The sequence below is a fragment of the Petromyzon marinus genome, chromosome 42 (assembly GCF_048934315.1).
Source record: "Petromyzon marinus isolate PM22_M1 ecotype Great Lakes invasive population chromosome 42, UKy_Petmar_22M1.pri1.0, whole genome shotgun sequence".
NCBI lineage: Eukaryota > Metazoa > Chordata > Hyperoartia > Petromyzontiformes > Petromyzontidae > Petromyzon > Petromyzon marinus.
This window is the reverse complement of record NC_133708.1, coordinates 9,479,104-9,498,833: the sequence shown is the minus strand read 5'-3', so window position 1 is coordinate 9,498,833 and position 19,730 is coordinate 9,479,104. Positions and strand designations below refer to the sequence as shown.

At 50.5% G+C, this 19,730-nt stretch overlaps 1 protein-coding gene across 9 annotated transcripts in view; it reads right to left on the bottom strand.

The window, feature by feature from the left end:
- The window catches only part of LOC116951097 (forkhead box protein P2-like), a 272,184-nt gene that overhangs the window by 146,037 nt on the left and 106,417 nt on the right, over positions 1–19,730 (bottom strand). For all 9 annotated transcript variants that reach the window (XM_032969493.2, XM_076073504.1, XM_032969492.2 and 6 more), the window contains exon 2: positions 14,877–15,078. In XM_032969493.2, the coding sequence (XP_032825384.2) occupies positions 14,877–15,065 (189 nt within the window). In that variant the 5' untranslated portion in view covers positions 15,066–15,078. The remainder of the gene's footprint in view (positions 1–14,876; positions 15,079–19,730) is intronic.

The following is a 19,730-nucleotide window of genomic DNA, read 5'->3' as shown; positions in this document are numbered from 1 at the left end:
CGAATAATCCTCTACAAAGGCAACCTTCTGTCCGCTGACAATGTGCTGCAACGCCCATTCTTCAGAAATCAGTTGCGCAAATCAAGTATACCGTTTAAAATCACGCAAGAGTTGCCTGCAACTGGTCGGCTCCAATCTGATGGAGCGGTTCGTTGCAACTAAATAAGTTCAGCGGTGGGTTCAGCAACGACCGATTTCAGCTCGTCGCCGAGCAGACCGATTTCTCGAGAGCCGAGTCTGTCTCTGCTGCAAGCAACCAGTTGCTCGCAACTGCAACTGCTCGCAAACGGTTGCAGAGAGTCCCCCCAGCACCAACGTAGTAGCCATTCAGTTGCCATGCGACCAAAATAGAGCACCTGTGATCGCTCAGGTGGGCGCCCGGCTTGTTGTAAAATTCACGCGCCATGGGTGAATCTCGGCACCCTGCCTGCACCCGCGGAAGTTCACCCCAGGTGCCGGGTGAACCTGCACGCTCACCCCACGCTCATCCACCACACCTGCACGCTCACCCCACGCACATCCACCACACCTGCACGCTCACCCCACGCTCCTCCACCACACCTGCACGCTCACCCCACGCTCATCCACCACACCTGCACGCTCACCCCACGCTCCTCCACCACACCTGCGAGCTCACCCCACGCTCATCCACCACACCTGCACGCTCACCCCACGCTCCTCCACCACACCTGCACGTTCACCCCACGCTCATCCACCACACCTGCGAGCTCACCCCACGCTCCTCCACCACACCTGCGAGCTCACCCCACGCTCCTCCACCACACCTGCGAGCTCACCCCACGCTCATCCACCACACCTGCGAGCTCACCCCACGCTCATCCACCACACCTGCACGCTCACCCCACGCTCATCCACCACACCTGCACGTTCACCCCACGCTCATCCACCACACCTGCTCGCTCACCCCACGCTCCTCCACCACACCTGCACGTTCACCCCACGCTCATCCACCACACCTGCGAGCTCACCCCACGCTCATCCACCACACCTGCTCGCTCACCCCACGCTCCTCCACCACACCTGCACGCTCACCCCACGCTAATCCACCACACCTGCTCACTCGACCCACGCTCATCCATCGACAAAACCCCTCCGTTCCGCGCCAAAGAGGAACGCATTCTCTCGGCCGATAGCTTTGCCGCAAGCTGCCTCCGGATCGCTCGACGCTTCCCGACTAAACTACGTGCTCGCACCAACGTGCGCTGCTGAGCTCAACTCGCTTAACAGGCTCGCTGGTTGGCCAGTTCATCCTCTTCACCCCCTGTGGGACAGCAAGGCCGCATTGAGTGCCCTCCACTTCTTCCTGTCCTCGGCAACGTGCTCAGCCTCGCCCCAAGAGAGGTCGATCCCTGCCGCCAGCTCGTCGTTCAACGTCTCCCTCCAGGTGTTCTCGGGGTCTCCCTGATTCCCTGTTTGGCCCGGAGGTGTCCATCTTAGGGGTAATTTTTTTTTTGGGGGGGGGGGTATTCGGTCCCCTGGTCCATTCTGAGTACACGTCCGACCCATCTGAGTCGCCGCCCCTCGATGTCTCGTGTGCGATAATAGGACAACCGGTTTTCCTTGCACAGTTCGGTAGTGTGGATTTTGTTTGGCCAGAAGATGCGGCAGATGCAGCCGATTCTCAACTCGTCTAACGCTCGCTACCAGCTCCCCCGCCACTCTCCCCACCACCCCCCCCCCCCCATTCCTCACAGCCCAGCCCTCTCCCCCTGCCTCCCAGCACCGATTCCACAATTCTCCTCGTCTCCCTTCCACTGTCCGCGCTTGCGCACAATCTCTCCAACGCATCCACGTGGCGTTTCACGGGTGGGACGCGGATCAGTCGATCGGATTCACTCGCGCGCACTCGTCGGCACGTGGTTGGTGAGGCCCCTTGTGTGTGCGAGGCAACTCGGGAGATGGGCAGACCGTACGGCGTTTGACGGGACGCGACCGCCGATCCACGACGGAGACTTGGTCACAGCGACGATGCACCGCTTACGCTGCTCATGACGCGCGAAGTCTACGCTCGACCGCCCGAATGTGCGATCCCTAGTTGTGGTCGCTCTGCATCGGTACGGGCGGCCGTACCAAAGGGAGTGTGAGATGAGAAAGTGTGCGTGAAGGGGAAGGGGGTGGGTGCAAGTTAAAGCAACAACAACATGGGCTTCATTCTGTCTTCCTAATACACAGATACTGCGTGGCGCTAATGTGTGTTTTGTTGTAGCGCGAGGCTGTTTGGGACCCACGGAACCCAGTGGACAAGAGTCAGGCTCGCGAGCGGGGAGCGTACAGCCGAGTCCTGACGAATTCCAAACGACGCGCCTCAGTGTGCCACTGCCTGATAATTCGCGGTGCCTTCAGAGACCCCGCGGGGAACAGAAAAGCCTCCACACGCGGGACCGGCTTCGCTCATAGACGGCTTTTCGGATGGGTTAAAAGCCCTCGTAGAAAAAAAAAACTTGCGAATTTCGGCTGGTCAAGGCAACTGGGTGGTGGGCTGCAGGGGAGGGGAGAGGAGGGAGGGAGTTGTTCATTAGTTGTCCATGCTGATCGCGCTAACACAAACGGACAAGAGAATGCAGGCACCTGAAAGTGCCCCCCCCCTCTCTCCCCCCACACCTGCTACCCCCCCCCCCCCCAGTCTTGTACGTGCACGACAATATCGTCGTAATCAGCACGCCAGCGCATCGCATCTCCAGGCAGGGCAGCACGCCGACTGCTCACTTGCTCGTGTTCATCCCGAAAAGCCCGCTCACGCACTCTGGCAGTATCCAGCGCGATCCCCATTCCGAACGCGCGGCTCCTTGCATCCCAAAGCAGCAGCAGCAGCAGTATCATCAGCAGCAGTAGCATCACCAGCAGCAGCAGCAGAAACAGCAGAAGCAGCAGCAGCATCATCAGCAACAGCAGCATCACCAGCAGCAGCATCATCAGCAGAAGCAGCAGCACCACCAGCATCATTAGCAGCAGCATCATCATCAGCAGCAGCATCATCAGCAGTAGCATCATCAGCAGGAGCAGCAGCAGCAACAGCAGCATCACCAGCAGCAGCATCATCAGCAGAAGCAGCAGCAGCATCATTAGCAGCAGCATCATCAGCAGCAGCAGCAGCATCATCAGCAGTAGCATCATCAGCAGCAGCATCATCAGCAGCAGAAGCAGCAGTAGCAGCATCATCAGCAGCCTCTTCGCTTCCTCCGAACGCAATCCATCGCTGGAGCAGGCACGTCACTGCCTCTGCGGCTATGGCTATCACCGTGCCCAGGGGCGTGTCGATCCGTTGAATCAAAACCGAGGACTGTGCTCGCAGCTCTCGCGTCGAATTCGCGTGCGCGTCGTTGCTTTCGCAGCTGTCGTATGCAAGTGAAAAATTAAGCAACTTAAAAAAATTGGGAAAAAAAAAATATTCTTGGAAGTCTTGGAACAAATCATTGCCACAAAATCCTGATGATTCGTAGGATCACGGGAGGAGTGGGGGCAGGGCGGTTGGTTATTTTACGTTAGTCGGGAATTGAATTCAGGTCACCTGGTTCATAGCATAGTCAGAGTGCTATACCCACTGTGCCACCGCTCCCTGCTAAAGTCTATATATGTCTACATATATATAAACAAATGACGATAGTTGCTCTCAGCACTTGCAAACGACGAAAAAATACACCCGTAGCTTATAATATGCATCTGAGAGCACGTCAACCAAGTAGATGAAGTGATGAAATCACTCCGTGCGGAGACGCCGGGTGGAATATTGCATCGGATAATTGTGAGCGGTGGCAGCAGCTTGGCCGAGGCTTCTACTCAGCTGTGGATTGACCATGGCTGATTATCGTGATGATGATTATGACCGTTACCGCTGTTTTAAATCACCCGGCGGCAGATGACTTCACGGTTCAGCTCAGGTTGGACGTGCCAGAAGCAGAACCCAGAGTAGGAGAGGAGAGAGGGCGTTGTAGTGGGGGTGGGGGCGGAGAAGCCACTTTCACTTGCAGACCTCCCCAATGGATTTTTAATCACCTTAAGTACAGAAGTGGTGAAATGTACAAATATAGCGCGGCAGCGGCGGCGGCAGCGGCGGCGGCAGCGGCGGCATGGACCGCCAACAGCGCCGTGATCACGCGGCGCTTCCGTCGCGTGGCGAAGAAGGAGAAGAAGATGAAGAAGCAGGGGCAGCAGCCCATTATATCTCGAGCGCGACGGCGCCGCGCGCTCTCGCCGAGAACGCGAGGACGTTTTTGTTTTGTTTGAGGACATCCGCCAGCGACGGGCGACGCGCGATGTGAGCGACGGATTGGCGGTGGCGCCTCGGGCAGCCACCGTGTGGGTGTCATCCGGTGGCCCCGGGGGTTGATCGCGTGTGGGGCAGGGCTCCAGGGAGAGGCCCTCGAAAAAAATATCTCGTCGTCGTGAGCCGCGGTCATTCCACCGCTGCGGGGTGAGGCAGCGCGCGCTTTCAGACGCGCTTCCGCGGCCGTCTGGAACGCTCTTCCTTCCGGTGTTGGGAATCCGCCGGAGCTCTGCGCTTTGAAATGATTTAGATTGTTTCGTCATTTTTTTAAGAATTGCTTTTTGCGTTTCATTTGCTGTCCTTCCGTCGCACCTCCGATTTGCACGGTTGGCTACGTACGGTGGGAAAGAAGTTCAGCTTACATAACCTGCGTTTGTTCTATAATCTACGAGTTCCTCTTTCTGTTTGTCAACGTAATTCCAAGCACGCATCTCTCCATGCTGCTTTGAGCTCTTTTAAGTTTTGATTCTTTATTTTGCGTTAATGACCTCGGTGTTTGTGAGCCGCGTGTCATAGTGGGTAGTACGCGCTGATTAAACACTTTCTTCTCGAGACATTGGTTCTGTTACTTTCACATTATCAGGTTCAGCTTTTACAAAAAAAAAGCACTCCAGCGCGCTCCCAAAAATATAAACCGCTTCATAAAGGCTGAAATGCAATCCTCGTTGCAGATGTGATGAATTCCGAGAGGTAAATCTGGCAATGAAAACATCGATGTGCATTGTGCTCGGGCAATTTGTACGTATCACGTTTAACATGGCTTGGGGCGTGTGTGATGGTAAAACAGTCAAGGGGTGAGGAATTTAAAATACAAACAGGAGCCCCCAATATTATAACATCACTGTTCCCCCCCCCCCACCCCCCGACCTCAAACCTTTGGAGTCATGGCTGTCTGGACACCTATACTCAATATGGCTAAGAGACACCCAAACAATCTTTTGGACAAAATTCATGAAATATTATCTTATCTTATTGAGATTTATTGGGCGCCTTTACCGAGGCGCTTTACAGCAATTTAAAAAAAAACTGTGCACAGCGTGGTAATGATTTGAAATGAAGAATTGCGTTATTGTAAGTGCCGGTGAAGTTTTGACGACAGTTGAACGAGAGGGATCGATTAGGAGTGGTTTTGGATCGGCCTTCACGAAAGCGTTCCGGCATTTTTTTGTTTGGCTGACCATCGAACCAAGACGGCAGCCGCCGCATCGCGCGGCGCCTTCAGGCGCGCTTCTGCGGCCGTCTGGAACGCTCTTCCCTTCCGATATTAGGAGGCCGCTGGGAGCTACGCACTTTTAAGTCATCTCGATTGACGAACTAATTGCCTCCGTTGGTCGTCCTTCCGCCGCACCTCGGACTACCGCGGTTGGCTACGCACGGTGCGGAAGAGGTTCAACGTACATACATGATCGCAGCTGGTAGGGCGTCAGAAAGCTGGGGGGCTGAAAAGTAGTGAGGCGTCGTAGCATTGGGACGACAAAGGGAAATGGGGAGGGGCAGGAGCCAGGACGGGGAGAGAGGGGCACCACAAACCTGCATTTTTGTTCCCGACATAAATGCTGGGGCCACGCCGATGCCCGATTGTAAAATGCACAGTGGCTGTAACAACCACAATGAGTGAGTAGCAGGCGCAAAGCTACGGAGATGCGACGTAACCATAGTAGGGGTGGCTCACTTCACTTGAGCGCATGTTAAGCGGGCGTACTCCAGTCCTGTATGTGCGTCTAGTTTGGCAACAGTACTTAACGATCCTATTGGCAAATAATACAACGGGACCGCTTGTGCACCAGCAATCTAAACCGATAACAGCCGGGCCGTTCGACGTGTTTTCGGGTTGCACCGTGTGCTCGTTAAGGCATGAAGTACACAACCTGAAAAGACGAGAGAGAGAGAGAGAGGGGGAGAGAGATTTATAGGGCAGGGAAAACTTCACGCAGCTGTAACAACCACAGGGAGGCATTCCCTAAAAACGTTCCCCCACCCCTCCCCTCACCGCCCGTTTAGCGGTACTTTCCACGCGACGTCTATCAGAGGGAACGCAGCGGAGCGGGTCGCAGGGGTTGGGGGGGGAGAGGGGGAATAATTGTTGCTGGCAACGAAGCGAGATTGACCCAAGGAGACCGGGAGACCTCTTGGAAACCGATGATCAGCGCCGGTTGGAGTCTGCCAGCGTCTCAATCCTGCGCACTGCGGTTTCGGGCCAGAATGGGATTTTATTTTCTCTCTTCCTTTATTTTTTCGCGATTGCGCGTAAATGATTCAACGATCATCTTTTAGCAAACAGTTTTAATGCCCCACTCTAAATTGCAATAATTAAATAAGCATCCCTTACCCGCCCACACCCGCGGGAGCTAACCGCGATTAAAACAAAAACCGTTTGTTGCGTGGAAAGAATATGTTCCGTGATGCATTTAGACTATTAACAGACTGCTTGATTACACCATGGAGAATTGTGCTTAGGGGCAAATTACAATTTGCATCAATGCATTTAGTTCCTTGAGTGCAATCGCGTTTTTTTTTCATTCGCTTTTTCCCCGTCGCCCAGAAATATGGTGCGCGACGTTGCTTTTAATTTTCTTTCCATTCTCTCTCTCTCTCGCTCGGGGATAATTCGGGGGGGGGGGGAGGGGGTGGTTGACGTTCGCTCTTCCGAAGTGAGCGCAACTCAACTGTGCATCGCTCTCCCTGTCCCTCTCTAACGCGCATTAATTAAAAGTCCCGCCCGCAGTCACCAATCTCGACAAACATGACGAATAGCTTCGACAATGTCACTCCCCGCAGAACACATCCGCAGAAAGACTCTATTAATCCAAATCCGTCAGACCGTCGTGCAGACTACAAAGGCTCGCAGTGTTCCGCGCTGTGTATTTTTTTTTCTTTTGGGGGGTGGGGGGAGTTTGTTTCATTGTCGACGTTGAAAGTGCGGTGATTGGGGGGGGGGGGCGGTTATGTGGGGGGGATTTGGGGAAGGGTGGGGGGGGGGCAGGGTGATGACGGAAATGAGAGTCATTTTCATCCGCGCGCTAATGTTGCATTATTATCGCGTGCGCGCGCGTAAAAAAAAATAATAATATATATATCACCCCACTATCGGAGTGGTGGGTACACAAAAAAAAAATTCCCCACCGAGTCAACGGTGGGAAAGCCGCATCGATCCAGGAGCGCGAGCGCTATCCGTCTTAATTGGAACACGAGTCGCGTGTGCGAAGTGGCGATTTGTCAGTTCGACCCCACGACGCGCCGCTCCCCGCAACAAGCGGCGTTACGTGTAAACCTGCCGTCAGGAGACACGGCCGAGCCGACGGGCGCGCGGGCGGGCAAAACGCGTCGAGCGCCGAGCACGTAGGATTGTTTTTGTTCTTTTTTGTTGCGAGAAAGGCACGTGAAATATGTCCTGTTTCTGATTAAAATTGCTGCCGTTTCTTTTCTTTAGTACTTTCACCCCCCCCCCCCCCCCATTCTCTCTCTCTCTCCCCCCCCATCCCCAACACGCCACCTCCCAGTTATTTGCTACAATTAGAGAGTAACTGTTCAACTGCAGGAGAACTAAATCCCCTTAAACACACGAGCTTTGAAATGTAAGTGGGATACACTGCAGAAAGCTCATCAGTATGCATTATTGATTGAGTCTGAGATGGAAGTTTGGTTAAACGCTTCCACTTCAACCACTGCCACAATGTCTCCGGGTGATACAAAGCAAACTATTTTTTTTTACTTAAAAAAAGCGATGGGTGTTTTTCTCTCTCTCATTCTCTTATTCTCTCCACCGCCTCCCTCCATCTCCGCCTCGCCCCTTCACCTCTTGATTATCGCGTGCACGTTGAACTTATTTCGCAATGTACGTAGCCAACCATGCTCTTGGGAGGTGCTAGCGGGACGGACAACAAACTAAATACAAAAATAAGTGTCTAAAGAAATTCGTTTTCAATATAGATTATTTAGAAGTGGCCTAGCTCCAGCGGCATCCTGTTACCGGAAGGAAGAGCGTTCCAGACGGCCGCAGAAGCGCATCTGATAATGCACGGTGCGAGGTACTGTGGTTCGTAAGTGTTAAGCGTCTCCTACATCGCCCGACTACTCAATGGGCGTGATGCGAACAATGTTAACAAGTATTCTTGGTTCTTTCGGTAAAGTCACGTCGAAGGGAAACAATAAAATAATAAAAATATAAAACAAATAAATTATTTTATTGTTTCCCTTCTACGTGACTTTACCTAAAGAACCAAGAATATGAATCCCTGCAGTCACGAAAGCTTTAAATCAAAATTTAAGGTTAACAAGGTTAACGGCACAATCTTTCCCCTCTGCCCTTCCCCGCAGTGCGAATTGAGCCACGGTGGCTTATTCGGCTACCCGAGCAAAGGCGAGCATGCGTACGAAGGAAGGGATGCGCAAAAACTCTGGGCCACTCGTTCGCCGTTCGTTTTTGTGCACGCAGAGAGAGTTTGGGCAGTGAGCGGCAGCATTAAAGCATTGCTTGCCACAAATGAACCACAATACCTCGCCGATCTCTTTAAGGAGCATAAACCATCATCACGCAAAACTCCGATCAATCCTCGCGGCAGCGGCTTTTGGCAAACCATCGAACAAAAAGACGGTGGTTACTGCATCGCGCGCTTTCAGATGCGCTTCTGCGGCCATCTGGAACGCTCTTCCTTCCGCTATTGGGAAGCCACTGGAGCTATTCCACTTTCAAATCTAGATTGCCAACTCATTTGTTTAGGACTGATTGCTGTGTTTAGTTCGTCGTCCTTCCCCTGTACCTCCGATTAGCACGGTTGGCTACGTACGGTGCGAAATAAGTTCGACATACATACACACATGACCATAATGTGTCGTTGAACCCGCCACCGCTCAACACAGCCAATTAGTAAGGTTTGTCACGTAAACAAAACATGCCAATTCGTGACTAGTTCAGCACTAACCAGTGTGTTGGAGAGTAAATCCACAACATTTACAACTCTGGCTGTCGCCTGATGATGCTGGTTTTAATTACTGGTGAAACGTCGTACTCGAATTGTAAATGTTGTGGGTTTACTGTCCAACACACCGGTGTGCTGTACTAGTAACGAATTGGCACGTTTTGTTCACGTGACAAACCTTACTAAATGGCCGTGTCGGGTGGTGGAAGGCTAACGACACATTTATACTTACGTGCTCAAACCCCCCAAAAAAACCCCTCTATTATGGATAATATTTGTCGCGAAAGCCTACGTGTTAAAATGATACACGCACGCACGCACGCGCGTACCAGGACGGTGCCCCCGGGTGAGCGGGCAGCAAAAAGAGAGGGGGGCCAAAAGTCACCCACCAACAATAATTTTTCCATCTGCATTCCAGATAAACGATGTGGCGATGGACAAAGGAGGTTCGATCGTTGAGAACATGTGCTGCAAGGAGCAACGGGCGGCCCTTGTTCTTTCACCTCCGACCCAAACCCCCACAAGTGTGCCTGCACATATGAAAGACCCGTCAAGGGTAGCTGCAACAAAAATGAGGGGGGGGGGGGGGCGGGGGTGGGGGAGAGAGAGACACTTTGAAAACGTAGCCTGGGCCCCATAATTCATTTTGATTTACCAACAGCGCTGAAATGCAATGCGTCCACAGTGCACGGAGCGCTAAGCCAAGCGGATGCGCTTGGCTTGTAAGGCCGCCACCACTGCGCACGTGGCCAAAGCAAAGTTGATTTTTTTTTTGTGCAGCGTTGGAAGAATTGCGGAATGCTGGATCAGCTCATCGCAGGTGGCGATTTAATTGAAGAATCTCACGCAAAGCCAATATTTAAATTATCTCATGAAAGCGTTCACGTCCAAAAAAAAATTAGACGGATATTTTTTCTCTCTTAAGTTTCTCCCCCACCTCCCCGCCACCACCACCACCACCACCGCCACCGCCCGCCCCTCCTTCACAACCCACAAAGCACGCAAGTCCACGGCGAGAATCAACGCCACTGTCTCTCTCTCTCTCTCTAACTTTCTCAAAAGTTTTCCGCGGGTTTTTTTCCCCATGTGGTTAATTTTTTTTTCTTTTAAATGGCTGCCAAGCGCACAAAAAGTCCAAAAAGTCCATGCCGCAGTGCAGAATTACCACGTTATTTTGTTTCCAAAGTTATAGGCATTAGCAGGCGAGGCGTTCAATATATCTCTTGTCATCTCGGGAAACATGCGCGGACGGCCATTTACTTATTTAGAGCGAAAGGTTTGCGGGGAGAGATCTCTCTGCTTGTTTGCTCAGTGCTGCTAGGCAAGAGCACCTTTAACACCTCCCGTCAAATAATCAATACCCAATCAATGGGCAAGCACACCCGCGCTCACGATGTTTGTTTATTCTTTGACAAACATTTGCCCGGGGGGTGGGTGGGCGGGGGGGCGGGGGGGGGGGAGCGCCCCACCCCACCCACCCCCGTCCCTCCCCCGCTTTTTTTAAATCCTGCACAAGAGATAAGTGAAATGTTGGAATTATGTACACTTACCTGTCTCAGCCGTTTGCTCATATTTCCACTCCCCCACCCCCCCCTCACCGACCTGCCGCTGGCTTTCGGTGCGCGTCTGACGTCAAACCGTGCCTCCCCCCCCCCCCCCCCGAGGAGTCAGAAGGGGGGCGAGTGGGGGGGCCCCCTTGTTTCGAAACCGCAAGATGGGATTTCAGCCGGCGACGGTCCACCGTGGCACTCGACGAACCGTCACGGCGTCGGTCGTGCCGCACAGATGTCCACGTCTTGTGCGACGCGCGAGCGCCGAGCGGACAACGGCCTCGGCAACACGCAAAAAAAAAGAACTCACCCCGGGCCTGCCATGAGATTAGTAAACAAATCGTGATTAATATTTAACTGCCCTTTGTCAGTCCACCCGCCCGCTTGGAGAAGGGTGGGTTGTTTTATCGCACTCCTGCCAAGCGGCCACGCTGGTTAGCACAGGTTGGGGAAGGAAAGGCCCCCCACCCCCCCCCAGGATCGGTTCCAGATTGTCAAATATTAGTGCAGTCTTCTCTTATTGTCGTGTGCCTCTGATGTGGATGCAGAGCAACGACGACCGTACTCGTTCAGCAGAGTGGTGCATCATCATCGCCGTGATGTCTCCTTCGTATTTGTGGATCGGGGCACTTGCGTCGTTCTACGTTGTACGGTCGCTTCTGGATAATGGAGTGTTTTTCATTTCACATCTGTGCATCTGGGATCCGCATCTGCCATGATTTGTGCAGTGGATGCGGTTTCGGGTGGACCACGAGCTTCGTGGAAGGTCAAAACCCAGCGATCTTCTTCTCCGTTGGGTCTTTCACAGTGCAATCACAGATCTTTGTCAACCCACGGCTAAATGAAGGCCTTCCCCATGGCTTGACCATACTTCACCACGCTGCTCAGTGGGGATCGGTAAAGGGGAGGCCGTTTAATTAAAAGCTGCCATCGATGTTAGGAAATGAATAATTCCCGAAGAAGCTCCAAAGCACATGGAGCGTTGTTACCTCGACTGACCAGTGTGGTGAAGTATGGCCGAACCAAATTGCCATTATCGATACGGCATCGGGAGACCTTCATCCACCAGTGGATTGATAAAAACGAATGTGAATCATAATTGTTTTGACGGATCTGATAATGCGGTTGTGTACCTAATTTGTATACTTAGCCAGTCTCCTTTTGTCAGCTGCATTAGGGTCCCATTTAAATTGCAAGCTTTTGACGTCAGATTGTGAGCAATGCTCAGTCTGGCTAGCTACAACCGAGTAGCACACACACACACGTATCACCTCCAACAGTTGCACAAATGTTCCACTTGACTTTAGAGACGAGAGATGTATATCTAAAATATATAGTCTACGTGTGATTTCATACATACACTCCAGATATATATGCATATCTCAAAATCTTAACATCTATTTTCCGAATCTCAATCCCGATTTTTTTTTGGCGATATCAAATAATCCAAACGTCCTGAGTAATGCGTCTCACTCTCAAAGCGTTCATGGAGGAAACGGTACGCAACCATTACGACAGCAGAGCCGATGGATATTCAATTGCATTAAGTCAATTTCAAATCTCATTCGGGCTGGGCAGCGACATGGCTGGAGCAACCGGATGGCGAACAGAAAGGTTGCGAGCTCAAATCCTCGGCCGAGAGTCACCGCAGCCAATCAGCTCTCAGGTCTCGGTAAAGCGAGTTACCGCATTGAGAGAGGACAAGGCGGCTCACCCTCTGCGTCACGGGGCATTTGGGGGAGTTCCATCGTCGACAGCGATGAGCAACTTGCCCCGTCGATTGTTCGACTGACCAAGGAGACTTTCTCAAGAAAATGTTTTTTTTTCTCATTGTTATCGATCCATCGGAATGCACCGATTTCCATCCCTTTGTGAAAGAAACCCACACGAAACTTCTGGCCAAAACAAATTGCAGTCGAAGCATCTTGTCCGATCGCTGGCTGTTTTGTTAGAAGGTATCTGTGCTGTATCTCTCTCTCTCTGTTCCTCCTTCTCCTCGCGCTCAATCCACACTTCCATTCTTTTTCTCTATTTGCCCACCCCCTACACTGGAACAAACTTCCCCCTCCACGTAAAGCGGTCACCTTCGCTCGCTAGTTTCCGCTCCGCGCTCAAAACTCACGTATTGTTACCCCAAGCTCACACACGACCCCTTAATCTCCCCCTCATAACGGCCACCGTTATTTTTCCCTCTTCATATTCTCGCTACACGGCTTTCACTAATTCCCCATTCATTCAATCTATTCATCATTCACTGCCATCAATTTCACTTTCACCAAATTCGCACATTGCAGACTTGCACCCAATGCATCCGCTCGTCTATTTCATTCACCCCATCTCCACGATTACATCCTTACGTACCATTGTTAATTCTGTGCAATGTGCCTTGGGTAAGGCGCTGCATAAATTACTTCAAGATAAGATGTCGAATAAGATAGAAAAAAACTGCTAATGTCCACCGCGCCTGACTCAACTTTCCGCAAGAGCTCACCTTGGCCCCCGTGCCATTGACTTTGCGGCGTGTCCTACAGACCCCCCGCTTGTGTCGACAGCATATACGAGCGGGGGGAGTACCAGGTGGAAAATGTCCGTCGACAGTCCTTTAAGGAGAGAGCGTCACTGCGCCCGGCGGCGAGGAAAGAGATGCGAAAGCTTGAAAAATGAAGACGGACTCCCCTGCATGGGGCCGCTCGTGTTTGTTTGTGATTTTTGGCATGCGTTGTTTTCCAATAAAACGCTGCCACAAGCCGTATTAAAAATGTTTTGTTTTGTAGATACAGCCGCAAGAAGTGCTTGCATTTTTTTTTATTTCCTCCGAGTTCGTAAGCACTTTGCAGGATGCACGCGTAACCTGCGTGCTATTTCGGATAATGTTCCAAAGTCATATTTGCATGAGAGACAGTCAAAGCGTTTTGAGAACAGGATATTAAAAGTGCGCGTAAACGTGCGGTACAAGTGCCGTTTCTAAGCCGCATCTCTCTGCGCATTGTACGAGAACGTAATAAGGGATGGAAGTAACAATTGCATTGTGGCATGAGGACCTGCCCACATCGTGTGAGTGATGGGGATAGTTTGGCCATACTTCACCACGCTGCTCGGTGGCACTTGATAAAGGAGGTGGTTAGGACCATTTCAGATGTAACTGACCAAGGATGTCCGTGTGATGGTACGTTGAACTCCTTTCGCACCGTACATAGCCAACCGTGCTAATCGGATATAGCCGGGGATGTGAACTCATGGCAGTGGCATAATGGCAATGTGTGCTAACCACTGCACAGAACTCGACCTCCCAAATTGTCATGAATAACTGTCATAATATATGCTTTAAATAAAGCAGAACATTTATTAGCAGTAAGCTTATATGTGTATTTGTGTATACATACTGTCAAACATCTCAGAAAGTAAACCCAGAGCACCTGGGTCTGTTCCGTGACCTTCTGCCAGCTAGCCTCCAACATTTAACACTGCCTCAAAAGTGCACCTAGCCTGGCACAAACCCCATAGTGACATCACCACCACTTTGTGAGAGATCAGGCTGATAAAATGATGTAACACAAATAAGAACAAAAGTTTTTGCGCACAGAAGCCGCGCTGAGTTATAAGGCCCTTCGAGCTCCGCGAGGATGTTTGGCCAATTCGTTCGAGGAGGCTGCAATGCCTGGTAGAAAATCGCCACGTTAAAAGTGGATCACTTTAATAGTAATTGAACTTCGAAATCCACACGTACAGGTAAGCAACCCCAACCGCTGCATTGCCACCTACTGGCCACCTCTTAAGAGTGGCAATCGGGCGAGACGGTGGCTCGAGATCCCTGCCACTGGATGCAGGTGATGCCCCGCCACTGCACCGATGATTCTTAACGAGGGCGAGGCACGCGTGCAGCTTCATCGCCTGCCACTGCGGGCAACACGCCCACGGCTTTCGTCTCGTTGCAAGGAGCTGCGCGGCGCGGCACAATTCTTTTTGTCGGGGGTACGTTTCGCGCGCATCTCTGCGCGAACGCGCCGATCCTTCGAACAACCACGGCCCAGCTCAGTCGTTCGAAGGGGCTCGTCCGCCCGACGGCCACGAGTTGTCGCCAGACCGCCCGCCGCTCCCGCGTCGAGGCCTCCGTGCGCGTACCTGCTGCTGCTGCTGCTGCTGAAGGTGGAGCATCTCGGCGGCGCTCATCTCCAGCGCCGCGACGTCTCCGTTGATCCTGCCGCCCACCTCGCGCCCGCCCTCCAGCTGGCCGCCGATGCTGCCACCGTTGATCCTCACCGGGCTCGAAATGACCCTGCCGCCTCCCGTCTCTATCCCGCCATCCTGCATGGTGGAGGAGAGTCTGCGTCGCGCGCCGCCACCGCCGCCGTGGACCGTCACCGGGAGGAGAAAGAGGAGAGAAAGCTTCACGTCAGGCCAATTCTATGTAGGTGTCGCGGTTGTGCTTTGTGTGTGTGTCTCTCTCTCTCTCTCTCTGTCACTTTCGAGTGGCACTGAAATACAACATTATTTTTGAAATCCACTTTCCTAGGCCATTTGCATTTGAAATTAGCGAGGAATTCCCGCAATGCGGTCTTCAAAAAAAGCAAATGTCTCATCCGTTTAAACAAACGACTCATGGAAAGGCTCGCACACTGACGAAAATCAACTCAAACGATGGCACAGCCACTGCATGACGTCCGACGTTTCGCTGCACGTGCTCGCGGGTTCTTACGGAATATTGAATTGTTCAGGTCAGGGCATTGTTCATGACCTGAAAACGCATTAGACACATGCTACGTGCAACATCGCGAGTCCAAGTCACTGGCGATTTTAGCTTTGACGGAAATGTGAACACCAAAAATGGCAGTTACACCACCATGCACAAACACCACACTGGGTGGTCAGGGCAGATATGTGGCGGTCGGATACGCGAGATTATAGCACAAGTAAGCAATACAATTTACACTTAATAATGACGTTCACTGCTACGATAGAGCGTCAAACAATCGTCGATCTGCCCATGATCAAACTACCCGGAATAAGCCTGATATGCATGAGAAAAGCGGGCTCCCGTAACGCCGCCGTGCAAAGTAGAGGTGCATTGCAACAGAGTCCATTGTTCTACTCTACTTCTATGATATCACAGCCATCAGAATGAGCATCGGAATCTTTATTGAGCCTGCCGGAGGAATCCGCTGAGCTATGAAGCTCTTCTCCACAGATTTCCTGGTAGGGGCGGGTCGGCAAGTTAAGCCCGCGGCAACTGGCGAAGTACGGCATGGAGAAGCCCTCATTGAGCAGTGGAAAGAGGAAGGGCTCCAGGTTCCATTACGTTTCGTTCACACGGAAGAACCTAGCCGACTCTCACGGCTCTTTCCGATGACGTAGGTGTAAGTCATCAGTTTTATTTTTCCAATTCCGTTCCCGGTGACGTACACGTACGTCAAAAAAAATACCTTTATCGGTACACCTTCAGGTCGGAAGACGTACCGAGGCTCCCACAAGGCCATGCGGGAGGGCGTGTGGCACAGTTTGGCGCCAGCTATCGTAGAGTTGTGGTCGTGTCGCTACAGTTATCTGCGGTGAGTAACAATGTCTCTTAAAAACAACGGCGCTACGCCTCTCTAAATAAAATGAACGCCGAGCCGCTTGCACGTTCCGAGATTCAGCGGTGAACGGGACACCCACACCCTGCAACTTGCAGGCGTATCGGAACGAGAAAGGGTTTACTGGATGCAATTTAATGAAGTTTCGGGTTAATAATGCCGAGCAACGTTTGTAGTTTTGCCATAGGTTGTGGTGACCATGTGGCAGTGTTTCAATGTTCTCTTGGGGGGAGGGACGTGGGCAATGTTTTGCCACTGCCCAATCATGAATAGAAACACAAGGGCCGGAGAAAGCAGGGCACTGCGCGAACAACAAGGAGTAATATCCAAAGGAATGCACTGGTACATGTGCGTCTCTGCATGTGAAATGGGAGGCGGGAAAAAAATAACTTTTTCGGAAAATGAATGAGAAGTAAAATAAGCAAGCCATCAAGTGAATATCTATAAACATTGCTATCAGATTCAACTATATATATACAACTAAACTAAAACTATTTTTTTATTTCACCAGGTAAGGCCCAATGAGTTATATAGCTCTTTTTCAGAAGCGACCTGGCCACAATTTAAAACTGAACGAAGTGATTTATCACGTGTACATTTATCACAGCCAAATACTCTATACGCATGTACATACGAGGTGGCCAGGATATGGCAGTGTAGCGATGGATTCTTTAATCTATCTGTGCCGATCGCTGACTATTACCCACTGTTTTGTGTGGGCTTTTCTCCTTGGCACGCCAGTTTCCTCCCACGTGGGAAACACAGATCAATGTCATTGACCAAACGTGCCAATTCAAAGTATGGATGAAGAAAAAAACATCTTAAGACTCGGTGAGACTGTCCTGCGGAATAAAATGCTAGAATTATTATAATTATTACGCCTAAAACGGACTTCACATATAATTTTAATTATGATCAAAATCATTACAAAGATGGTAAGGCTACACTCCGACTGCGTGACTAAGTTAAGAAAATACAGATCAGAAGAAAAGTCAAGCAAGCTGATTCGCTCTCAACCGAGCCGAATGACAGCAAGATTAGAAGATAATTTCTGAAAATTGGATGTGCAGAAATAAATGCATAAACATGAATGGGGAACGATATGAATGATTACAGATGTATGTATTTGTTCACGACACGCGGTTTATAACACCCAAGGGGAATGAGCCGACAAAATTAATGAAGAACTCGTCGAGGAATGATGCAGGGTCAGTCTCAAGATATAAATATGAGAGGGGGAAAAGTCGTTCACAATAAGTTTGGTGAACAAAGTACCTCGATCGTTGGAGGGATGCAAATTTAAAAGGCAACAGGGCACATGTACGTCAGGCGAATAGCAAGGGTGGACTGGCATAAAGATGACGCAGTGAGCGGGAGAAGGGTGGAGTACCTTTAGAAACTTTAATTTAATCATCATCAGCAGAACACCAACATGACTGCACGATAACGTTTTCAATCAGTGCACAAAGCACGGCAGATGCGGATAACTGATGCACAAATGGAAAATGTAAAACTCTCCGGCAGTGTGCGACTGTGGTCATCCAGAACAGACCGTGCAAAGTGTAACTATACGCATTGCCCCGATCCTCAAACATGAAGCAGATACACACTCCGCTACTCGTGACGCGGTTATCTGGCCTGACCACCTGAATGTGAAATCGTAGCTGTTGCTCTGCATCGACGTAAGAAGGAGTGCATGTTGCCCGCTGTGGACGTAAAGTTTGGAAACATGCACGCTGACATTTTTTTTACAAAAACCGACAGGTACAAAAAGAAACCGGGAGAGGTGCCATGCTGTGAATGACAATAACAGATATGCACCATAATAATAATGATGACGTCGCCCTGCTGCTCTATTTAACACCTGAAGCAGGTGTATGGCTGCACTATTCTGGCAAATCGCCCGACGATGCTGGATGTAATTACCAGCGAAACGTCGTACTACTCAAATTGTAAATGTTGTGGATTTACTCTCCGACACACCGGTGGGCTGAAGCAGTAACTAATTGGCGTTTTGTTTACGTGACAAATCCCTTACCAATTGACAGTGTCGGGTGGTGGAGGGTTACGACACATTTATACTTACGCGATCTAACTCAAAATCCTTTATGAATAATATTGGTCGCGAAAACAGATATGCATCAGGCAACATGAATTAAAAATATCGTATTGAGCATTTTTGTTATTTTTTTAAAGTGAGTGGATTTCGAGGAAAGCAGTAGCAGAGGTGGGAGGGCGATGTGGTGCGATCGGACTCGGCGGTACGAGGAGCGGGACAGGGCCGCATGCAGAAGGTTGGCAAGTACAGCAGAACACCCACACGTGAGTGGGACAAACGCGTGGAAGGAGCGAAGGGAGTGGATTTCGACAGGACGCGTCGCGCCACCGGACTATGGCCCTGCGGTCAAGCCGAATGTTGAAGTGGCAGTCAAAAGGGAAGGAACACAGCCAAGAGGAAGACCACCCTGGGAAGAGAGCAACGCGATTAGCTCGTGCTGAAGTGAGATGGGTTGTGGCATTGCAGGATTTTGAGGGATGGTGATGTGGGGAAACCTTCATCCAGCAGTGATCGTGATAATTAAGTAATGTCAGGAAAGACATGCAAACAATGAGACAAATATATTCTCACTCTAAGAAAACATTTAATTCTCAACATCTAACCACCCACATTATTGCTGTATCTCCGTGCATCCAAAATCAAGAACGTTTTCACGTACACACATTTTAAGAATTTCAGATGACACGTGCTTATCAAAGTGTAGCTCGGATAACGACAACATATAGCACATTATCATAATTGTCATCATCACCGCCGTCACCAGGCATTCTCAATCCACCATGGGATTAATGCATTTCCGTGCCGATGTGTGACGTTACTAAACAGCATTTTCAATGTTTACTTCCTGCGGATTAAACAATTTGAGTAGATTGCCTCTATGATGCCCAGACGCACATTGTATCCGAAATTAGATTCACGTCGTGACAAATTGCCACCAAAAACACATTTTTTTTAGTGAGATTACGTGTGCTATTTTCAGAGATGCATATCAGAGGAGTAATTTTGGCATTAATTGTGAGGCTTATTTATTTGATTAAGGCATAATAGGAGAGTGCGAGAAAGGAAGGCTTAAAAAGCTGATGGCCATTTGTTGGAGATTATTAAAAATGCCATGATTAAATTAATCAGGCTCCTGTCAAAAAAATCAAAGAGGGCTTGCAGATAAAAAGGAAAAGCCTCGCTTGGATATAATGCAGAAAATTTGATTTGAGGGACATTCTGAAGGTCACTGCTTTGAATGCAGTCTTGGGAATTGTAAAAAAAAATGTTAACTGACAAATTCTCTGCATCATACGGCTGATAAAGAAAGTGGATACGGACTCTTGCAAAGGTGGCAGTGACCATTTA